Source organism: Micrasema longulum, unplaced genomic scaffold (assembly GCF_059751315.1).
Source record: "Micrasema longulum isolate JH-2025_06_02 unplaced genomic scaffold, ASM5975131v1 h1tg000818l, whole genome shotgun sequence".
NCBI lineage: Eukaryota > Metazoa > Arthropoda > Insecta > Trichoptera > Brachycentridae > Micrasema > Micrasema longulum.
Window position 1 is genome coordinate 278266 of NW_028278010.1, and position 20234 is coordinate 298499.

Genomic DNA, 20234 nt, shown 5'->3' on the forward strand with positions numbered 1-20234 from the left:
AAATGGGAAGAAATTATAAGGAATGTAAGGAAAGAATCCGATTGGGACCCATAAAAATCTAATGTTGTTTGTAAACATTCAATTAACAAACTTTAAACACAAAAAAACACTATCTTTTAAAAAAAAATTGTAGATGCATTCTCTTCGAATGCGTTCCTGGTAGGTTGATGAAAAAAAGATTTATGCTTTTAACTTTTTTTTCACAGATTCGATTGAAAATTTTAATATTTACGAACACGCATAGCACAAAGATCTACATTTCGCTGAAAATCGACTTGTGTTCCATTCAACATAGGTTCCGGAGCTTATCTTGTATTTGGTGGGAAATAGTGTTGTTCCTTGTATTTGCTACGCAAATGTGAAGCAGCACGAAAGGGCGCGGCGACATACAGCTTTGTATTCAGAATAAGCGCTATGAAGAAAAGGCAAATTCACAAAATATAATTTTATATAAGGCAGTAAAAAGATATTATGATATGGGAAAAATCATTTGTGAAGAAAAAAAAACTAAATTCAAAGTGAAGGTTAAGAAATATGTGTTAAACAACTTATAAATGAAATATATGTACATTGTTATTTTTAGAGGACACATAAGAATATGTTTATGTGAGCCTTATTTTAAGATTCAAAATAAAATAATATAAACAACTAAGGACTTTTTATTTCACTACCCGTTTTGCACAGCAATGTTGATTGATAATTTTTAGAACACGATTTCAAATTCGCATTATAGTGTCATGGTGGTTTTTAGACAACATTTTCATTTATTTATTCAGATATTTAGAACATTACAGAAAAAAGACCCAATTCATTCTAAATACAATAAAAGATCACAAATTACAGTAGATAGTTATGTTATTAAAATAATATAACAAAATGTAAAAAGAAAAATTAAAAGTTAGAAAGTGCTTTCCAAAGGGAAGGCCCACTGTAGTGAAATATGTCGACATCCGAGGCGATGCAATTAAGTAGCAAGATTGCTCTACCAACCGGCATAACCATTGGCAGGTTGGTTCTGCATCGCGGTAGGTAAAACAATCGATGCTGTCTTTGTCGAAGATAGTTATCAGGTACGAACAGACCTACATCCATCAGAATTTCTGAGTTATGTATGCGACCACCGATCACCTGGAAAAAGTGAACACCCAAATGAACGTCCCTCCTCCTCCATTATGACTGATAGCCTGGCGTCCCCAGTAAAAAGTCGGTTGGGAAGAGCCAAGGATAATATCCACACTCTTTTAGGTACAGGTAGCGCAGAAATTTTTTCTGCACTCTCTCCACCATCAAAGAGTATCGAGTCTCATGTGGCGACCAAATAATGGAACTAAACTCCAAATGACTTCTTACCAAGGAATTATACAATGTCCTCATAATCTGAGTGTTAGAAAAGATCTTGGCATTTCTAAGAACAAAACCAAGCATTTTAAGGGAGTCATTACATAGATTAACTATATGAAGATTAAAAGATAACTGAGCATCAAACAACACCCCGAGATCTCTGGACATTGAAGCCCTTTCAAGCCTTACTCCAACATCTGGACCTTTGTGGTTTTTAATGCAAACTAAACAAAAGTTAATATACATAGTTGAAATAAAAATAGCGGTTTTTCAAAAACTACTGGAGTTTTAGTGCCAACACTTACGTATAGAAGTGAAGCATGGAACTGGCAGAGGAAGGATATGGGAAATCAATGTAGGACAGGGTTACGAATGTTGAAATCAGGCGAGAGTGTAAATCTGAGTCAGGCATAATTGATAAGATTAAAAAAGGGTCTCTGAGATGGTTTGGTCATGTAGAAAGAATGGTAAAAAAAGTATATATGGTGAAAATGAATGGTAACGTGAGACGAGGACGACCAAGGACGAAGTGGCATGATTAGATAAACCAAAATCTTAAGTCTGGTAATGTCAAAAGCAGGGAGAACCGAAGGGCATGTATGACAAGATGTATGAATGTGGAAGAAGCTAGAAATGTATGCCAGGATAGATGTGTGGCGGTCCATTCTCCTATGGGGAAATGGCGTGATGGTAGTAGTAGATTAGTAAAAATATTCAGTAAACACTGCTAAAAACTAAAAACCTAAATAAAAGAATATCTAGAGAACATCTTTGAACTGGCAAACAATGAGTGATGGATAGATTGATTGGCGCTACATAGTGGCAGAAATGATAATTAAAGGATATATTTTGTTCATATAAATTGATGTGGACAATATATGGCTGTTTTTAAATAAATTGATATGGACATTGCTGTTTTTAAAGAAATTGATATGGACATTGCTGTTTTTAAACAAATTGATGTGGACAATTGCTGTTTTCACAAAAACACAGTTTTTAAAAAAATAATTTAAGGTACCTACGATTTTTTTTTTAAATATTTGGAAAGAATGTATGGACGCGTAGACAGAATTATAAAATCCAATAGTATCACTTTGGAAAATTTGATGTCTTTAGAACCAAGCCTTCATATCAAGAGGGCTTGTACCTTGTAACCTATCTGTCATTGGCTGGTTTAAAGATGATTCGGTCATATTGGTAATATACCCAGGACATCTCTGTTGAATCCCATAGAAAGTTCATGCAACATATCTTTAGATGGGTTCTCCCCAGAAGAAATACTGTTCCTTATACTGTCACGAAGATTCTGTAAATAATAAAATAATTCGATGTATTAAATTTTTCTTATTTATTTTTTGTTTTCACAAAATACTTTTCTTTTTTCTTTTCTATATGAACACCTCACTGGGCACAACCCGTGTCGAGACATTCATTTACACTATTTTTATTATGTTCCTAGGTACAATAGTCGGTATCTATAATACATAAATAGTAACAAATATGAATAATAATGTAAGCACAAAATTTCGTTATCCAAGTGACTTGCAAATACTTATATATGTATAAAACAATGTTATAGTTAATCAAAATAGTATATGGATATAAATACTACACACGACATGAGATATTCATTTGAATTCAATTAGACTACTGCATAAGGCAAGGAGTTTGGAAGGAGACAGAGGGAGGATTCAGAAAGAGATAAAAGATACACTATTTACATTGGGATCATGAAAAATTACTATGCATATTTACCTGTAAAATCATGTAATCAAAATGCGGCACATTCTTCATGGCAACATTGGTGTAATTTTTTACTATCGATCTCACGTTGTTTAGTATAAACATATAAACATCCCAGCAAACTTTTACATCCAAACTAGAAATCTTTATCCTCTCAAAGTTATTTTCCACTTTTTCATTTAGAAAATCTACATCATTATTGCAAAATTTTAGGATGAGAGGTTTTCCACCGACAAAGTCTTTGCTGCATATCATTTCTTTTAACTTTGCCGCATAAGCGAATGGCATTTTTTCTGCAAAACAATCTGATAATTCTGACACGATATCTTGAAGAGAAAATGGAAGCTTTATGTAATAAGATGTGATCTGTTTCTTGAAGTTATTTCCAGCCGGGTTACTAATGTCGACGAGCAAACCACAATTTTGCGATGCTAAATGAAGGATTCGTTCGCATAACGTACCCCCAGTTTTGACAATGGATAATGATCTTTTGAGAGTATTACAATTGGGTAGCTCTAAATAATAAAGTGAATCGATTATCACAGAATTTGAAGGTAACGAGCACCAGAAATAGTTTTCTTTATTATGAACGCCCGGAACGAGAGCGATTAGTTTAGTGTCTATTTCAATCTGCGGATTTAGATTCCTCTTCTTGATGGGAATAGCAAATCTGATGCATGGAGTCTTATTTATCGTAATGCAGGCACTGTATGAGTCAAGACCGGTGTTGAATTTCACATCCCAATTCCAAATCTCATTACAATACTTCATCATATTTTCAACCTTTTCTTTCAAATGTTTAAAAACATTGAATTCGACAACATAAATAAAGACATCTTCGTCGCAATATTTATTACAATTTTCAATCAAAGTTACATCAGAATCTTTTTCTAGTTCCGACACGTTATAAACTTTTAACGCACACTGAATATTTTCAATCAGATTCCTTTTTTTATTTAAAAATATTGCCGTAATGTAATTATCTTCCGTAATAACGGCATTTAGAATTTCTTCATTTTGTTTTGTTTCTATTTGAATATCTGTTATGATTTTGTTTGTATTAAACAAGTTTTTAGGCACGTTGATATCATCGCTAACATAATTTTTGGTTGATATGTCATAAAGATTGACATCCATTTTGTAAAGAATATTATGTAAAGTAGTACAGAGCATCTGGTTGTTTTCTTCGATGTAATAAAAATCATAAAGAGTGTAAATATTCAATAATTTATGTTTGATACTAAAATCATTGTTACTTGATTGGATAATGCTGCACCATGATTTATCTCCATCGCTGTATATTAAGGAATCACTTGCATAGATAATTCTTTCTATTTTCGCATTCAAATGGAGAATCTCAGTTGCCATGCACCGGTCTATTATGTCGCAGTATATAATCAATATGGATCCTGTAGCCAAAATGAGATAAATCATCGAATTCGATTCCTTCATCATGTGAACATTATTTATGGTACCCGGACAAGATAAAATGGCCGACAAACACGCAGTCTTATTTTCACTGTCTTCTATGAGTGCCCAATACAACGTATCGCCAATTGTTAACAATAGTAACTGCGATTCAAGAGCCGTTGGAGATATTTCTACATGAAAAACACTCGAGATAAAATCGATTGAGAACGATTTTAAAGGTCTTATATTCATTCGAATATTTGAATCTCGAGATCGAAGTTCAGTGATGATTCTGATAGTTTTTTTCATTTTCATTTTTGAAGATCCCAAGATACTGTAAACATATAGAAAAACACTGTTTTCCCTTTTTAACAATACAAATATTTCGTCATCGCTATGCGAAACGCTCAAAATGTTTTTCAATATAGATTTAAACTCGAGGTTCTTAGACAATTTTGAATCGCTTTCCTTCCTTTTTAGCACTGTGAAATGCAAAATTCCCACTTGGTCGAGGCAAAGAAATATATTTTTGACGAAATAAATATTACTGATAGTGAATTCAGAGTAGTGAAAGGTTTCCGTGATAGATATACAACGGAGATCTTTTACTAAAATGGTAAATTTGTTCCACAGAATAATGTAAGATTCGTTGTTGTACAAATGATAAAATAAACGCAGGGGTTCAAAAGTTTTCTCACAAATGGTGCAGCAGTCCTTAATACTTGGAAAAATTATATCTTTTGTCGAAACCATTATTAAATAAATATCTATCGAACAAATCAAATCTGGCCTGTTAACCTGAACAACCGAAACATCAATTCAAATGTCAAATTAAATGTGACAGTTCGTTACCGCCATTTTCCCATTTTTGGGCTACGTTCTTATTGGTTTTGCTGCGACCAGAAAAATAATTATTGTCGAACGCTCACACCTATCATAACAAACAAACCATCTTTAGTCTTTGCAAACAAAACCACCGCTACAGAACAAACTCTAGAAGGGGTTGTGGTGCAAACCATCACGCCGTTTCTCCGCTAAAGTAGACAGATAACTCCGTTTATTAAAACTAGTGTTTTTTTTCATTTTTTTATTGATTGATATAATGACAATTGAAACATTTTTTTTCTATACCATCTACATTTATATTTTTTTTAATTTTAAAGCTGTTACTTTCCGTCCACTACTTACTTGTTTATCTAATTCTTTTTTCTTTAATTTCTGGTAAATTATTTTGAGAAAAATTTATAATTGACACATTTGCTGCATAACATATTAAACATGGAATCGACTAATCAGATTATAAGTGGAGCATATATTAATGGAAGCTAAAATTCTTAGAATTAGAATCCCGCGAAAGCTCACTTTTTTATAACAAACTTGATTCACTCCAGAAAGGTAGAAATCAGGGTATTCGTGGTCACGCTGCGGTGGAGAGGGAGTTGAGCAAGAGACTGCCCCGGGGTTCTGTTCTGAGCTCAATTCTTTTCAATATCTAAACGTATGAAATTAGCGATATTGTTCCCACGGGGACAAGTTTGCTTCTATACGCGGACGCTGTTTTCATGTATACACATGGGAAGGACCCAAAGAATCTGGAAAATGTACTAAATTTAGGTATGAGAAATATCAGGAATTGGTTAGTGAAACATGGCTTAAACCTGTCGACTGGTAAAAAATATGCCATAACCTTCTGTAGACTATAAAATGCTTCGTCCGAAAAACTAACCTGCTCTTCCAAAAAGTAAAGTTCCTCTCTGACTGGGTGACATCAGCATCATCTTTCTGATTCCATTTCTCTCTTTACTAGTCAACAACTCTCATTTTTACAAATCGTTTGAATTTAACATTAACCCTGAAGGAATTCTTCCCCTTTATCGTTTTTCATTTAACGTTTCTATATTGAATTCGCATTTGGAGTTGAAAGCCATCTACTGCCACAGTTTACGTTCAACCGTATTCGTATATTAACAATTGTAGAAAATAATTTCTTCAAATAAATAAATATAAAGCATTGAAAAAAATATCAAAAACTTATTTTTGTTGTATTTTACTGACACCTAAACGATTCAATTACAACCGTCTAACACAGAGCCGTGGGCATTAGGTACAGAGGTGAGAGAAAAGTAGAATAGACACATAACAAGAGGAGAAATGTTTGTACAAGGAAAATAATCCCATGTTACTAACTTGTACTTTCATTTCTGGTCTCGAATAGACATCGTGCATCAAAATGTTGATCAAGGGTGCAATTTTGGACCACTCTCGCAGCACGAGAAAAAACTTTTTCTCTTGTATTTTGTATGTAAATGCACGAGATAATACGGTCGCGAGAGCGTTTGGAATACCAGCCCAGATGATAAAATATGACAGCGTACATATGAACGCGTAAGGAATAAAATGAACGTAGCCCTATTTTTGAAATGTCATGTGTCAAATGTCAGCGTCAAAACTAGTCAAAATATGACACTTTGTCAGCCAAAATCTAATGTTTTGGATTTAGTAAATTTATCCAATCAAAACATGGACAAAATAAGCTTGACATGCCGAGTATGTCTCACAGAGGATAAACCTGGTAGCCCTATTTTCGAATCGGTATATTCTTCATGTTTCAGCGACATGATTAAAGAGTACACTGGCTTAGAATTCATTCAACATGACAATCTACCCAGCAATATTTGTGACGATTGTACCAACGAGCTGATGGTGGTTGTTAAGTTTACCGATAAGTGTCGTTTGTCGAACAAAAATTTCGAAAAAGTACTCAATTTAAATGCGTCTCTATTGAAAGAAGAAAGTAATAATTTTTATGTGAAGGGTGAAGATGTTAATATTAATGCATTTGTTATGACAGATTGTCAGATAAAGTCTGAAGACGATGACTTCGATTCGTATAATGATCCCCCAGTGTATAACGATGATTATCCAATTGATGATAAAGCAAAAATCAAACAGGAAGAGGATACATCTTCTACGAGAATAAAAAGAAAGTACACTAAAAGAATATCTAGGATAAAAAAGCGATTTAAACAAGAAAAAAAAGTTTTTTTGAAGTGCGAGGATTTGTCCCTTGCGAGTCAATCTGCATTAAAAATCCACAGTAGAAAACATACTGGAGAGAAACCGTTTCAGTGTCCCACCTGTCTGAAGCGCTTCGCTCTCCTCGGGACCCTGAAGGAACACATTAGTCGACTGCACGCGACAGACGCCGTCAGAAAGCGGTACACCTGTGACGTCTGCGGCAAATGCAGCGTCAAGAAAGCCGACCTCGTTGTGCACATGAGAATACACACAAAAGAAAAACCTTACAAATGCCCCCACTGTCCGCGAGGTTTCTCTCAAACCGGATCCCTCACAAACCACATCCGGCTTCACACGGGGGAGAAGCCGTTTGCCTGCCACAAATGCGGGAAGTGCTTCAACTCTCAGTCCTACCTCAAGGTGCACGTGTCAGCACACACTGATGAAAAAAAATTCCAATGCCAAATTTGCAACAAACTCGTAAAATCGAAAAAGAACCTCAAAGTTCACATGATAAAAATGCACACGACGGAAAAACCGCACATTTGCGATAAATGCGGCGCGGCGTTCAACTGCATAGCCAACCTCAAGTGCCACATGAGGTCGAAACATTCTGGACGCTCCGGATACTGCGAGGACTGCAAACGCCCGTTTTCCAACTTATCGCAACACATGCGCATCCACAGCGGATATAAACCTTTTGAATGTGATTTCTGCCAACAAAAATTCACAATCCAACGAAGCCTCACCAAACATTTAGTTAAGCATGTCAATTCTAAAAAGTTTTCTTGTACTCACGGTTCGTGTTCCGCCGCATTCTCCCTGGAGTACTTGTTAAATTACCACATTTTAAAAGACCACACCAAACGCCATACTCATGTTTGCGATATATGCAGGAGAGGATTTTTCCGTTCATCTGACCTTGTAAAACATGTACGGGCTAATTGTTGTCATAAATATAAGAAAGCACTTGCCCTCATCGATCTAAAAAAGGAATAATTAGTACTAAATAAAGCCATTGTAGTCAAATATTATTTCTTGTAATTACCGATACATTTTGAGTATTAATCAGGAGAGCCTTAACCCAAGTTTCCTCTTTACGCCTGCGGGCTCCCTCCGTCTTGGAAGACCGTCGATGATAATCCTTCAGGCTTATTCGTTTTATTTATTTATTTATTTGACACTTTATATACATATACAATAAATATAAATATAAGGGCGGGCATATTGCCTTAAGGCAATTTCTTCCTACCTACCCAAACCGTTCAGTTTGAGAAAATTATAAATACATGGACATATTGAATCTTACAATTTTATACAAAAATTAAAAGCAAAGATTAACAAAAATAAATATATATATAAAAAAAAAATAACACTATACTATGAAGAGAGGAGAGGGGATGGGAAGGGAAGAAGAAGTTTGTTGGAACTAAGGAACGTTGGATTGACATGAAAGGAGGCGAGAGTGCTGGCTAGCGATAGAATCTCCCGGAGGAGTCTGGTTATGTCCACATGCTCCACTTAGGAGCGTAAAAATCCTGTAGATAAAGAATATAAACATAAAAAATTATGATATAAAAATGTTGCTATGTTTTCAATGGTTTTTTATTTATCCCTTAGAAAACCATTCTCTTAATTTCGGTAGATATTCCCTGAATGTACAGACATTCTAAGCAACACGAGCACAGAAGAAACTAAGCCTATTTGGTTTAAACATTTCCTGCGGTAAATAATATTAATCATTTAACAGTTTTTGTGATGAAGTAAAATGAAATATTATTTACTAACACCCTTGATATGATTTATTATACGTTTGTTTCTTTTTTTTTTTTAATAGTATAATTATACATTTTTACAATTCAAAAAAAAAAATTCACTTGTTATATTTTTACTAAAACTAAAATCCCACCAAGCCACTTTTTGTAGCTTGTTGGTGAAGATTATATTTATACTAACTTAATATTATTATTTACATTTATAAAAATAATGAATAACAGATAAAAGTTAACAGCCGAAAAGATCAGAATAAACATGTTTATACAAATAATAATGTATAAATTTATTTTTTAAATACAAGAAAATATATGAAAAATTAAAATATTTACACCCAAGCTACTATTCATATATAAACTCTTGATCGAGTAGCCACTCTCTTATTTTGCTCTTGTTACAATGTGAGTTAAATTTAAGTTCTTTTGGTAATAAATAAAAAATTCTAGGTACTAAATATTTGACAATTCTATTTCCATACTTTTGGTACTACCAAGCCATCATTAGACGTGAAGCGTGTATTATGGTTATGTTTGAGAGGAAACTTGAATTTATTACTATTAAATTGTTCCAAAATGATGCAATGCCACAGTAGTCCTCGAACAGGCAGAGTTTTGATTGTTTTGTACAGGAAATCATTATTACTTCTTTGTTCGTAAATCCCTGCAGGTACAATTGACTTAACTATAGAGTACTGTAGACCCTGGATCATAAAAATGGTTATATAAAAATTTACCATTAGATTAGTACTATTTGAAATTGTAAATTAATTGTGTTTTCTTGGATAAATCGGTAGCCCTATGCGAAATTTCTCAAAAATGTTGAAAAAAATATAAATTATTATGCAGTGGATTTTAAATACGCACGCATGCATATTTTGTCATCACTTTCCAATTAGCTTTTCCACAGATTACGCAGAAAAATTAGGCGGAGGTGATGTCACAAGTATAAATAAGTCGCTCATTTCCAAAGTTCATCTTGCTTTGTTTTGATATTCACAAAAATATGTATGGACCTCTGTATTTAAAAAGAAAAAAAAAACATTTTGAAAGAAAATTGAATTATGTTAATTAGAGTGATAATGAAAAGCCCAACATTTCTAGTATACATATTTTTTTATTATTAATAATACACTAGCAGCTATTAAGCTGATGCGTGTACATAAGTGTACATGATTATTGAAGATTGTAAATTGATGTGTGCATCTAGGTGGTTTTTGATCACATTAACTGAACTAGCACCAATCACTTTCTCGGGAAGAATGAGAAGGAGGTTGTGTTTAGTTTCAATTAATGACCTCTGAGATAGTGGTTTTCATTTATAGTGAACATTAATTTCAACTTGGGTACATTATATTGCTCAGTTAAAATTTTGAGCATTTGAATCAAGTCACCACGCTGCCTCCGCTCTTTCAGTGAACTTAACCCGAGCTCCCTTAAGCGGTCCTTATATGATTTATTTCTTAGAGAAACTACCATTTTAGTGGCTCTTCTCTGGAATTTCTCCAAAAACTCTTTGTCTTTTTAAAAATAGGGACTACAGATTTGGTAGGCATACTCCAGGAGTGAACTCACATATGCTTTATACACATATTCTTAGACACTGTTATAGTTATTTAGTACTTTGAAGTTATGTAATTTCGAATATACGTGAGAACATAAAAAACAAAATAAAGAGAAAAACAGTAAATAATACATAAATGTATTGAATGTTGCGGATTTCTTTAAAATTACTTTGTACTGATTTAAGAGGGTTTAATATATTATGATAACATGATATAGTTTTTTGATCATTTAAAGATATATCATGGACAAGATGAGTTTTGTAACTGTTTCGTGAATATTATGCATTCTAACATTTAGAACACTCCTAAGAGAAATGTTTTAAAGGGACAATACGAATGATGGTAATATTTTCAAAAGTAGTTTTTAAGGGTAGAAAATAAACCGTGTTTATTTTATTATAACAACGAATAAATACAAAAGCAAACAAAATAAGTAACCTCAAAATGGACAAGACAATATTATTTGGAAATAGGAAGCAAACTGGAAATGAAAACGGTTCTTGATGTCTCTATGGTGGGGATAAAACTGATGCGTTTTACTGAATTTTTCAACTGATTTTGTTACCAAGATATTTAAAAAAAAAAATGGTTTTAAGATCACCTTGTGAAACATTATCAATCAATAGGTTAAAATTAAATTACTTTGTCTTTTATGCACCACTTTATTTTTTCAATTTATAAACGGATTACCGTATTTTTTAAACCATAAGAAGCACTTTTTTACTCTGAAAATTTATAATACGGTACTTCTGAATATGGTGCGAGACATCAGTTACTAGTAAGAGATAATTCGGCAATCCGAGGAAACACATGTTTTGGCCAGCCAGACCCATAATTCAACCCCATGTCGTGAAACAATAACTCCACCGCCTCTCAATCTGTAAAATCAGTGCTTGTCAATCCGTGTAACCAACGATATTGTATTTCTTTAATTTCCTAGTGCTTTTACTGTATGTAATGTGTGAACTGAATCAATAAATATATTTGAAATATAACCAGACGTGTTATATAATTCATTTTCATATTCATCATATGAGGGGGTTTAATTAGGCTTACCATACGTCTCGGTTTGACCGAGATTGTACCGGTTTCAGGTATTAGGTTTCTGATAAAAATGCTGCAGTACATGTTGTGCCTCTCGGAAACTTCCGTACCCTTAGAGCATGTTTTTTCGATGATGAAACACATTTGGTCGGACGATCGAGGCCGCATGGTGGAGTCTATCTGTTCGGGCCAACTCTCAATCAAATCCATATCTACCTACCCATTCTTCCCATTTCCTAGCGCACTCCACGCAACAATAATTCTAGATGTGAGTGCCGTCAAAAACATTAAAATGGCAGTACACAAATAACATTCTACGAGTGAAGTGCTTTTTTCTTTCACTAAGCGAGCTGTGCCAGCGTTCATTTAGACCGCCAGGTTTCAGCACACATCACGCCTCATCATCAGCAGGTTAGTGGAGTTGGGCAACCATCCTTCCCCAATAATACAGTCCACTCTAAATTTTCCTTCTCCTAGGACGAGGTATTCTTCACACCTTGTCCGCTCCTCAACACTACCGTACAAGCGCTTTTGTATTGCAAGCTAAACATTGGAATTTTGTCAAATGACTTTTATGAAAAAATTAAAAAAGAACAGTAAAGTTCTGAAAAAGGTACACTTTAATGAAAAATACAAATGGTACAATAAATAAATAGGTGCGAAGGTTTTCACGGTCACTGTTATCAATATGTTTATTTTTTGGGTGATACCGTGTGTTGGATTTGTTCCGACATTTCGGCTACCATTGCAAATCACTAGTACTTAAACACACACTTTTCACTTTACCCAGAAGATGGCTCCTGCAATGGCCAGTCCTTGTCTACAAAAAATTGGACAAACTCAAACTATTGTTAAAAGAAATAGTCATTTGGCTACTGGTTTTGTCGGTCTTCCCAATAACAGTGATCGTAACAGTGCCGGTTTTCCATTTAACCCCCTCATATGGCACTGAACTGAACTAATGGACTTATAAAGAATAGACTCTGATCTAAAGATCATTTATTTCATATTATTGAATAAATATACATAATATTCCGTTTACTTAACAATCTGAAGATTTAAAAATATCACCCCTCACCAATGGCAAACTTAAATGTACTTAAAATAGCTTTTAAAATATATATATTACATAAACAATCATTACTAATATCATCATTCCATGCTCGCTCCCTAGTTGGAGCATATGGAGCCCATGAAGATCCTCCAGGAATCTCTGTCGACTGCCAGCTCTTGTGCATCCTTCCAACTCAGGTTTGCATCCTGTAGTTCTAACATAAACTGCCGACGAATAGTCAGCAGCGGACACCCAGGAGGTCGAGAACCTGATGCCTTGTAAAGTAGGCAAGCGTGGTTAACTCTCCCGGGAGGCATCCACAGTATATGGCCCAGCCAACCGCATCGCCTCCGCTTGATGAAAGTTGTCACCCAAGATTCTTCTTAGACATCTATTCTCAAAACTCGGAATTTTGCTGTTTCGGGCCCAAAAAATTCTAATACTAAAAAATATGCACATATTTATAGAACACACGGTATTGCTTTACAGCTTATTTAAAAAATAATCATGTAAATATAAATAAAAGAAGAGGAAAATTTATAAGTGTTCCTTTCCAAACACAATAATTTTTTTTTTTTTTAAAAGGTACTGCAAATTTAATTATTATAAGTAGATTATTATTGTAAAAATACATGTGTTTTAAATAAATAAAACACAGAATATATTCTCTTAAAATTGGTATAACTTGTAGTATAGGCGACCACTGTAAGAGTGAGGTAGGGAAGATACATACATGATGGCATAATATTGTTTTAAGGTTGAAAATAATTTTACGAGGTAATAGTAGAGATTAGATATATTTTAAATATATATTTTTAAATATATCAATCAAGTTATTGCTTATCAAATTTATTTATGAATATATGAAATACTTTGCAAGGATTTTCAATAATACCTTTCTTAGCCATTAAAAAAACATATGTAACAAAAGATAAAACTAGTTAAAATAAGTAAATAGTTGAAGTGTAAATAATTTTCATGTAAAATAACATTATTTAAAATTAACCTAATTGAGTAAATTATTTCTTGTATTTTTTACAGCAATTAGCTTTAAGATGTTTAGCAAGATCTGATGATCGGAAAAACCCTCTGGAACAAATTTCACAAACATGGGTGTAGTGTTTATTGTGAATTTTTAAAATGTGTAAATCTAATCTAAACTGCTGAGAGTAGGCTGCGGTACAGGAATCGTGAGGACAGGGGAATTTGTTGGAATTTTGATGCCTTATCAGATGTCCGGTCAAACTTCTTTGAATTGTGAATTTCCTGTGGCAAATTTCACATTCAAATGGTTTCTCTCCATTGTGAAGTCTCATGTGTTCCGCTATGTTAGAGTAAGGCCGTTTGCACTGTTCGCAGTTTCCAGAACGTTCCGAGTGCTTGGCGCCGATGTGGTGTCTGAGATTCGCTATATTGTAGAACGCGGCTCCGCATTTGTCGCAGATGTGTTGTTTTTCTAATGTGTGCATGATTCTTATGTGGTTTTTGAGGACGTACGTGGATTTGAGAGGTTTGTCGCAGATGTGGCATTTGTAGTTTCTCTCGCTCGTGTGCGCGATCATGTGTCGCCTGAGAGCCGAGTGCGACATGAAGCGCTTCCCGCAGACGTGGCAAGCTACCCGTTTGTCGCCGTTGTGGAGCCTTATGTGGGAGGAGAGGGCCCCGCTTTGAGCGAAGCTCAAGGGGCACCGGGGACACTGATACGGCTTCTCCTTCGTGTGAGTCCGCATGTGCACGACGAGATCGGCTTTCTTAAAGCAACATTTGCCACAAACATCGCAAACGTACTCTCTCTTTTGCAGTTTGTCTTCGGTGTGTAGCCGGCTGATATGCTCCTTCAAGGTCCCGAGGTGAGCGAAGGTCTTTTGGCAAGTGGGGCACTGGTACGGCCTCTCCCCCGTGTGCTTCCTGTTGTGAATCAACAGAGCAGACCTACTTGGAATGGTTAAATTGCACTGCTCGCATCTGAATATTTCCTTTTCCTTTTTAACCCTCGGTTTCTTTTTCTCCTTGGGGTGTTTTAACTTATTTTTAGAAGACTTTCGCTTTTTTAATCGGCCGTATTTTTTTTTCAATGTAATTATATCGTCCGCACAATCATCACTGTAATTTATCGGTTCACCAAATGACTCCGAGTCGTCTAATTCTACCTTTATATGGTTGTCTTTTCTCCGGCTGTCCCTAACGAACAAACTGCCGAGAGGAATATCCTCTTCTTTAACGACAGTTTCCTTCTTGAACTGTTCGGCATTTAAATCGAGGATTTCTTGAAGTTTATTATTTGACAGGCGACATTTATCGGTAAACTTAATAACGACCATTAGCTCGCCGGTACAATCGTCACATATAATATTAGGCAGGTTATCGTGTTGTATTAATTCTAATCCTGTGTATTCTTTAATTAGATCGAAATATTTCGCTGAATTCGACGAATCGCAAACATAGCTGCCGGATTTATCTTCTGTGAGGCACACTCGACAAGTAGAGTTTATTTTATCCACATTCATTATTGCATTACCAATTAATGTATCTAAAATCGACGAATGAAAACTATCCAGTTATAATATTGTTACATTCATTTGATATTTAGGAGTTTGACATATATTTATTTTGACATTTTGACGTTTCTCAAACACAAACATCACAGATTATAATCGAAAATAAAAGATACTGAAACATAATATGGTGTTCATAAACTAACGCGAACGCTTTTCGATCGCCAATGTTATGAGTCATAGAGAATAGAGGTGGTAAAAAAAAATGTAACTGCTGTTTTAAAACAGTTACCCTTCTGGAACACTTAAAACAGTTTCTTTCTGTGCCATATCAGGTCTCCCCGAGGTTGGCGATCACTCTAGAGTAGGCATTCCGGTCCTGCGCCAACTGGAACAGCGCCTCAACCACGCGCATTCCCGTCCAGTCGCGGATGTTTCTCAGCCAGGACATCTGTCGCCTTCCAACTCCACGCTTTCCCTCAATCTTTCCCATCATAATCAGCTGTAGAGGCGTATATTCGCTTCCGCGCATGATATGGCCCAGATATGCGAGTTTTCTCTGTTTTATTGAAGACAGTAGTTCTTTTTCGGCACTGGCTCGTCTCAACACCTCCACGTTGGTCACTAAATCTGTCCACGGGATTTTCAGCATTCTCTGGTGAAGCCACATTTCAAAAACCTCTAATCGGTTCATGGAGTTCACCTTGAGAGTCCACGTTTCAACCCCGTAGAGTAGTATTGACCACACTATTTCTTTAAAATGTCGACCCTGCCTTTTGTATAAAACGAAAGCTAAGTTTACTTAGTGCCTTAATTTTAGTGTAAGCTCGCGTAAACATTGTAAGTAAAAAAAACCCACCCAATTTGAATGTGCATTTTACAACGACAATTTCTTGTATTTATATTTATTTATACTTATATAATTCCTCTGTACGTGTGATGTTACCGCGTGTACTCCTCCTAAACGGCTTAACCGATTTACGTGCTGTTTTCAGAGAAATATATAGATCTTTGCGCTTTGCGTGTTCGTAGATATTAAAATCTGCAATCGAATAAGTAAAAAATAAAGTTAGGAGCATAAATGTTTTATTCATCGATCTACTAGGGTTGCATTCGAGGAGAATGCATTTGCAAAAAAATGAAAAGATGTTGTTTTTTTGTGTATTTAAAAGTTTGTTTTTGAATATTTACAAACAGCATTTGTTTTTTGTGGATCTCAATCAGATTTTTACCTTAAATTCCTCATCATTTCTACCCATTTATTTCTTTTTATTGGATTTTTGGAAACACTCAAACAATATTAAATTTAATACATTAAAAAAAATCGTATTCCTACATAAGTACACCCCTTTGTTGGTAAGACGACCGGAGTTTGACGTTTGCAAAAAGAAATCCACTTTTGAAAAAAATATATTTTATGTTTTGGAATTCAACCATAAACAAGTACCTAGGTACCTACTTATATTAAATATTATCAATTTTAAGTTTTGGACAAGTACCTAGTTAGGTACCTACTTATTTATGAATTTTTTTTTTCCAAGCTAATAGTACTTATAGCGGGGAAGCCCATCCATAATCGTTCTACATTATCTCTGATCCTCTGATATCTCTGATCTGATAAAATGTGTGTACTTTTTATGAAATTTGGTCTATGGGTCTATATAAATTGGTTATGTTTTTTATGATTATTTTAGTTTTTTACTGTTCATTATGTTAATGATAATTAGGTTAATTGGATTAATTACGTTTTTTATTATTATTATTATGTTTACTTTGGTAAACAACTAATTTAAGGCATGTTTCACATTTTGTAAAATGTTTCCCTCGGCACGGGACACCCCAGTGAGGGAACATTATTCTGTATAAAAAAAAAGAATACAAACAATGTAAAAGTATAAGTATAAATAAATAAATAAAATAAAAAATAAATCTTAAAAAAATAAATAATGAATGAGTACTTAGTTATTTATTTATGGTTATTGGTGTGCGCACAGTTCTATGTTAGTATAATATATGAAAATTGTTACAAAAAATATATAAACCCAACACAACACAACCCTGAGCCCTACTGTGGGTTGCCTAAATGTGCTCCTCGTAAAGAGCTTAGGTCATGGGCCACAAAGCGGAGCATACATTCTTACACACTGATAAATGTTTCGTTATTTCGTTCACTAGAAACATAAATAAAATTATTTTCAATTATGAAATTAACGGTAATTGTCTTGTCCGGAAAAACGAGCTAAGAGATTTAGGTGTGATTATGGATTGAAAACTCTTATTTGATTCCCATATTCAGACGTCTATAAATAAGGCTTACAGAAATCTGGGCTTTATTATACGCACCACTCAACCATTCAAAACAACCGCATCCCTCAAAATCTTATATAATGCATATGTTCGCAGCCATCTTGAGTTTGCATCTGTTCTTTGGAATCCTCGATGCACAATTTATATATCACAACTAGATAAAATACAGAATAGATTCATTAAACTTCTGGATCGTAAATCTCTTACATATTTTGACTCGTATGAAGACCTTTCTTCCTTTCATAGTTTAACTTCACTTACTAAACGTAGAAGCATTTCTGATCTGTCTTTCCTCTTCAAAATTTTAAACAATTTTATCGATAGTCCATATCTCTTGGAGCGTATTTCCATCAATTGTCCCGTAAAGTCAACACGACAAGTTAATTTTTTAAATAATTTATTGCCCAAAAAAAAACTATGTTTAAAACTCGTTTATTTATCGTTGCTACTCCAAATTTAATTTATTTTGTCCCCATTTAGATATTTTTAATACAAAATTTTGTGACTTCAAAAAAAACTTTTTGAAACACTGTAAAATAAAACATTTGTCAGTGTGTAATAAGTTTATGTTCCTTTAATTATGTTTATTTTATTATAATATCAAAATTTTGAATTGGTCAACTATATTATGAAAATCCCTCTCCTCCGCTCAATTTCCTCATCCCTTAACCTTCTTAAGAGCTCTTTTTTTTTTTTTCTCATGTCTTATATAATATATTATTTTTCTCTTTACTGTGTAACATGTTGTCTCATTATATTTGTGAAAAACTTTAACTGGATGTATGTACTATTTTTTATATTTTGTATTCTTATATAGCTGTTGTTTTTCCTTAATAAATGAAAATAAAATATATATAAATATATATTGCTCTGGTACCTACTGAATGCAGTTAGCACTGATGAAAGGGTACTCGCAAAGGTTTGCTTTCGATCTAATAAAGCTCAGCCCAAATCAAGTGAGGGTGTTCACTAGAGCTGCACTGCAGATTACCCAAACACCGCTCTAAAATGAACCTTTCCAAAACTTTTAGATGTAGGTTCTGCAGTGTAGATGAGGAAATATATACACATTCTATGTGAATGTGAGGCTTTACCTTATACCTTCACATTCTATGTGAATGTAAGGCTTTACCTTATACCTTTACATAAAAGAGGCCTCACCCTTAGGCGACCACTGGTTAAACCTGAGGATGTTAAGAAGCTCGCCTTCTACCTAATAGCTCGATACTTATATACGAAGTTTATTCTCTTATTATACTCGATACTTATATACGATTTAGCAAAATGAGAACTCTCGACTTTTACACAGTAGCCAGGCGCTTTAAAGACCTGGACTTGGAGGGCAAGAACTATTCATGGTAATCCGTCAAAATAGAGCTTTACAGGTCGCAGTGACGTCCGTAGCTCCTATAAAACCGACACCCACCTCTAATAGTAATAATAAGAATACAATACGTCTTTTTAAATGTTTGCAATTGTCTGCTACACATCGATAGAGACAAGGTTGTCTACTAGTGATTAGTGAAAATTTTCTATATTAAATTTTTCTATTAAATTCATTAAATGAAATAATTAATTATAACATTTATTGCTTTCCTTCCTGACCGTTATTTCCTCTTTATATGTTTTGATGTTTTGTTTTCTATTTAATATCGTATAAACTGTTATATCGTTACATTATTTATTACTTTTAACTATACTCAACAGTTTTAAATTTGTAGCAACAGAGAGGCGGCCTCCGTGGTGTAGTGGTCAAGACGCTTGACTCTATATATGTAGCGTGAATATATGTTCACCCAATAATTTTTATTTTTAGTATTCTTCAATAATATGCATGCTTCCACTTTCCATTACCCAACTCAACACTGGGCTCTTGGCCTCATAGAGTTAGGGATATATTATATATATTTTTGTAATTGTATGAATAAATAAATCTTAAATTAAATGAATCTTATAATTGTATTATAAAATAGAACATGTGGTGACGCGAGAGAGAGGCGCAAAAGTTAATTCCTCGATAGCTTAGAGAACGTATGAACAGATCCAAGATGGTCCAACAAGGTCAGCCAACACACACGTTACTAAGAACGTTTTCTGCCACTTAATATGCAATGGAAATCAACTCACCTGTGTTGAAGTGTTCCCCCTTGCTCCACCAGATATTAATTTTTATTTATTTATTTTTTTTATTTTCTTTTATTCAGGAAACATACAGTACAGTTACAAAGTTCAATATTTTACACAATTAGACTTAATTCTAATGGACCAGTGAAGTTTCCATATTAAAAAGCAATTATATGTAAGGTTAATTATGAAAGCATAAAAAAGAGAAGGAAAAAGAAAACATAAATGAAAGTTGTTTAAAAATTAAAATTTAAGTGAAAAAAAGATATTTTAAGGTTTGTAGTTTGTAGTGAGTATTTACAAATGGTAATAATATTAAAAATGAAGAAAATTTGTAAGAGTAATTAAAAATTAAGAATTATTA

At 34.0% G+C, this 20234-nt stretch overlaps 4 protein-coding genes across 4 annotated transcripts; 2 read left to right on the forward strand and 2 right to left on the reverse strand.

The window, feature by feature from the left end:
* Positions 1-414: 414 nt before the first annotated feature.
* Positions 415-16687, forward strand: LOC148278860 (uncharacterized; the record flags this gene model as incomplete). Its single annotated transcript, XM_088230792.1, has 3 exons — positions 415-425; positions 777-834; positions 16634-16687. Coding segments are annotated over exons 1-3 (123 nt in total), but the record flags the coding sequence as incomplete, so codon positions are not given.
* On the reverse strand, positions 644-5348 carry LOC148278861 (uncharacterized). Its single transcript, XM_088230776.1, has 3 exons — positions 3097-5348; positions 2489-2647; positions 644-1128 (listed from the first exon to the last, which is right to left on the reverse strand). The coding sequence occupies exons 1-2, from the start codon at positions 5245-5247 to the stop codon at positions 2531-2533; spliced, it is 2268 nt and encodes a 755-aa protein (XP_088086902.1). The 5' UTR covers positions 5248-5348; the 3' UTR covers positions 644-1128; positions 2489-2530.
* Positions 6865-8541, forward strand: LOC148278862 (uncharacterized). The gene has a single exon (XM_088230777.1). It carries the CDS (start codon positions 6892-6894, stop codon positions 8509-8511), a length of 1620 nt encoding a protein of 539 aa, XP_088086903.1. The 5' UTR covers positions 6865-6891; the 3' UTR covers positions 8512-8541.
* LOC148278863 (zinc finger Y-chromosomal protein-like) lies at positions 12557-15581 on the reverse strand. The gene has a single exon (XM_088230779.1). It carries the CDS (start codon positions 15449-15451, stop codon positions 13964-13966), a length of 1488 nt encoding a protein of 495 aa, XP_088086905.1. The 5' UTR covers positions 15452-15581; the 3' UTR covers positions 12557-13963.
* Positions 16688-20234: the final 3547 nt, after the last annotated feature.

Excerpts from the sequence above, each read along its gene's own strand:
- LOC148278861 (XM_088230776.1), bottom strand. The coding sequence starts at position 5,247 with ATGGTTTCGACAAAAGATATAATTTTTCCAAGTATTAAGGACTGCTGC. Across the intron at positions 2,648-3,096 it reads TTGATTACATGATTTTACAG|AATCTTCGTGACAGTATAAG; the intron begins GTAAATATGCAT and ends TATTATTTACAG.
- LOC148278862 (XM_088230777.1), top strand. The coding sequence starts at position 6,892 with ATGAACGTAGCCCTATTTTTGAAATGTCATGTGTCAAATGTCAGCGTC.
- LOC148278863 (XM_088230779.1), bottom strand. The coding sequence starts at position 15,451 with ATGAATGTGGATAAAATAAACTCTACTTGTCGAGTGTGCCTCACAGAA.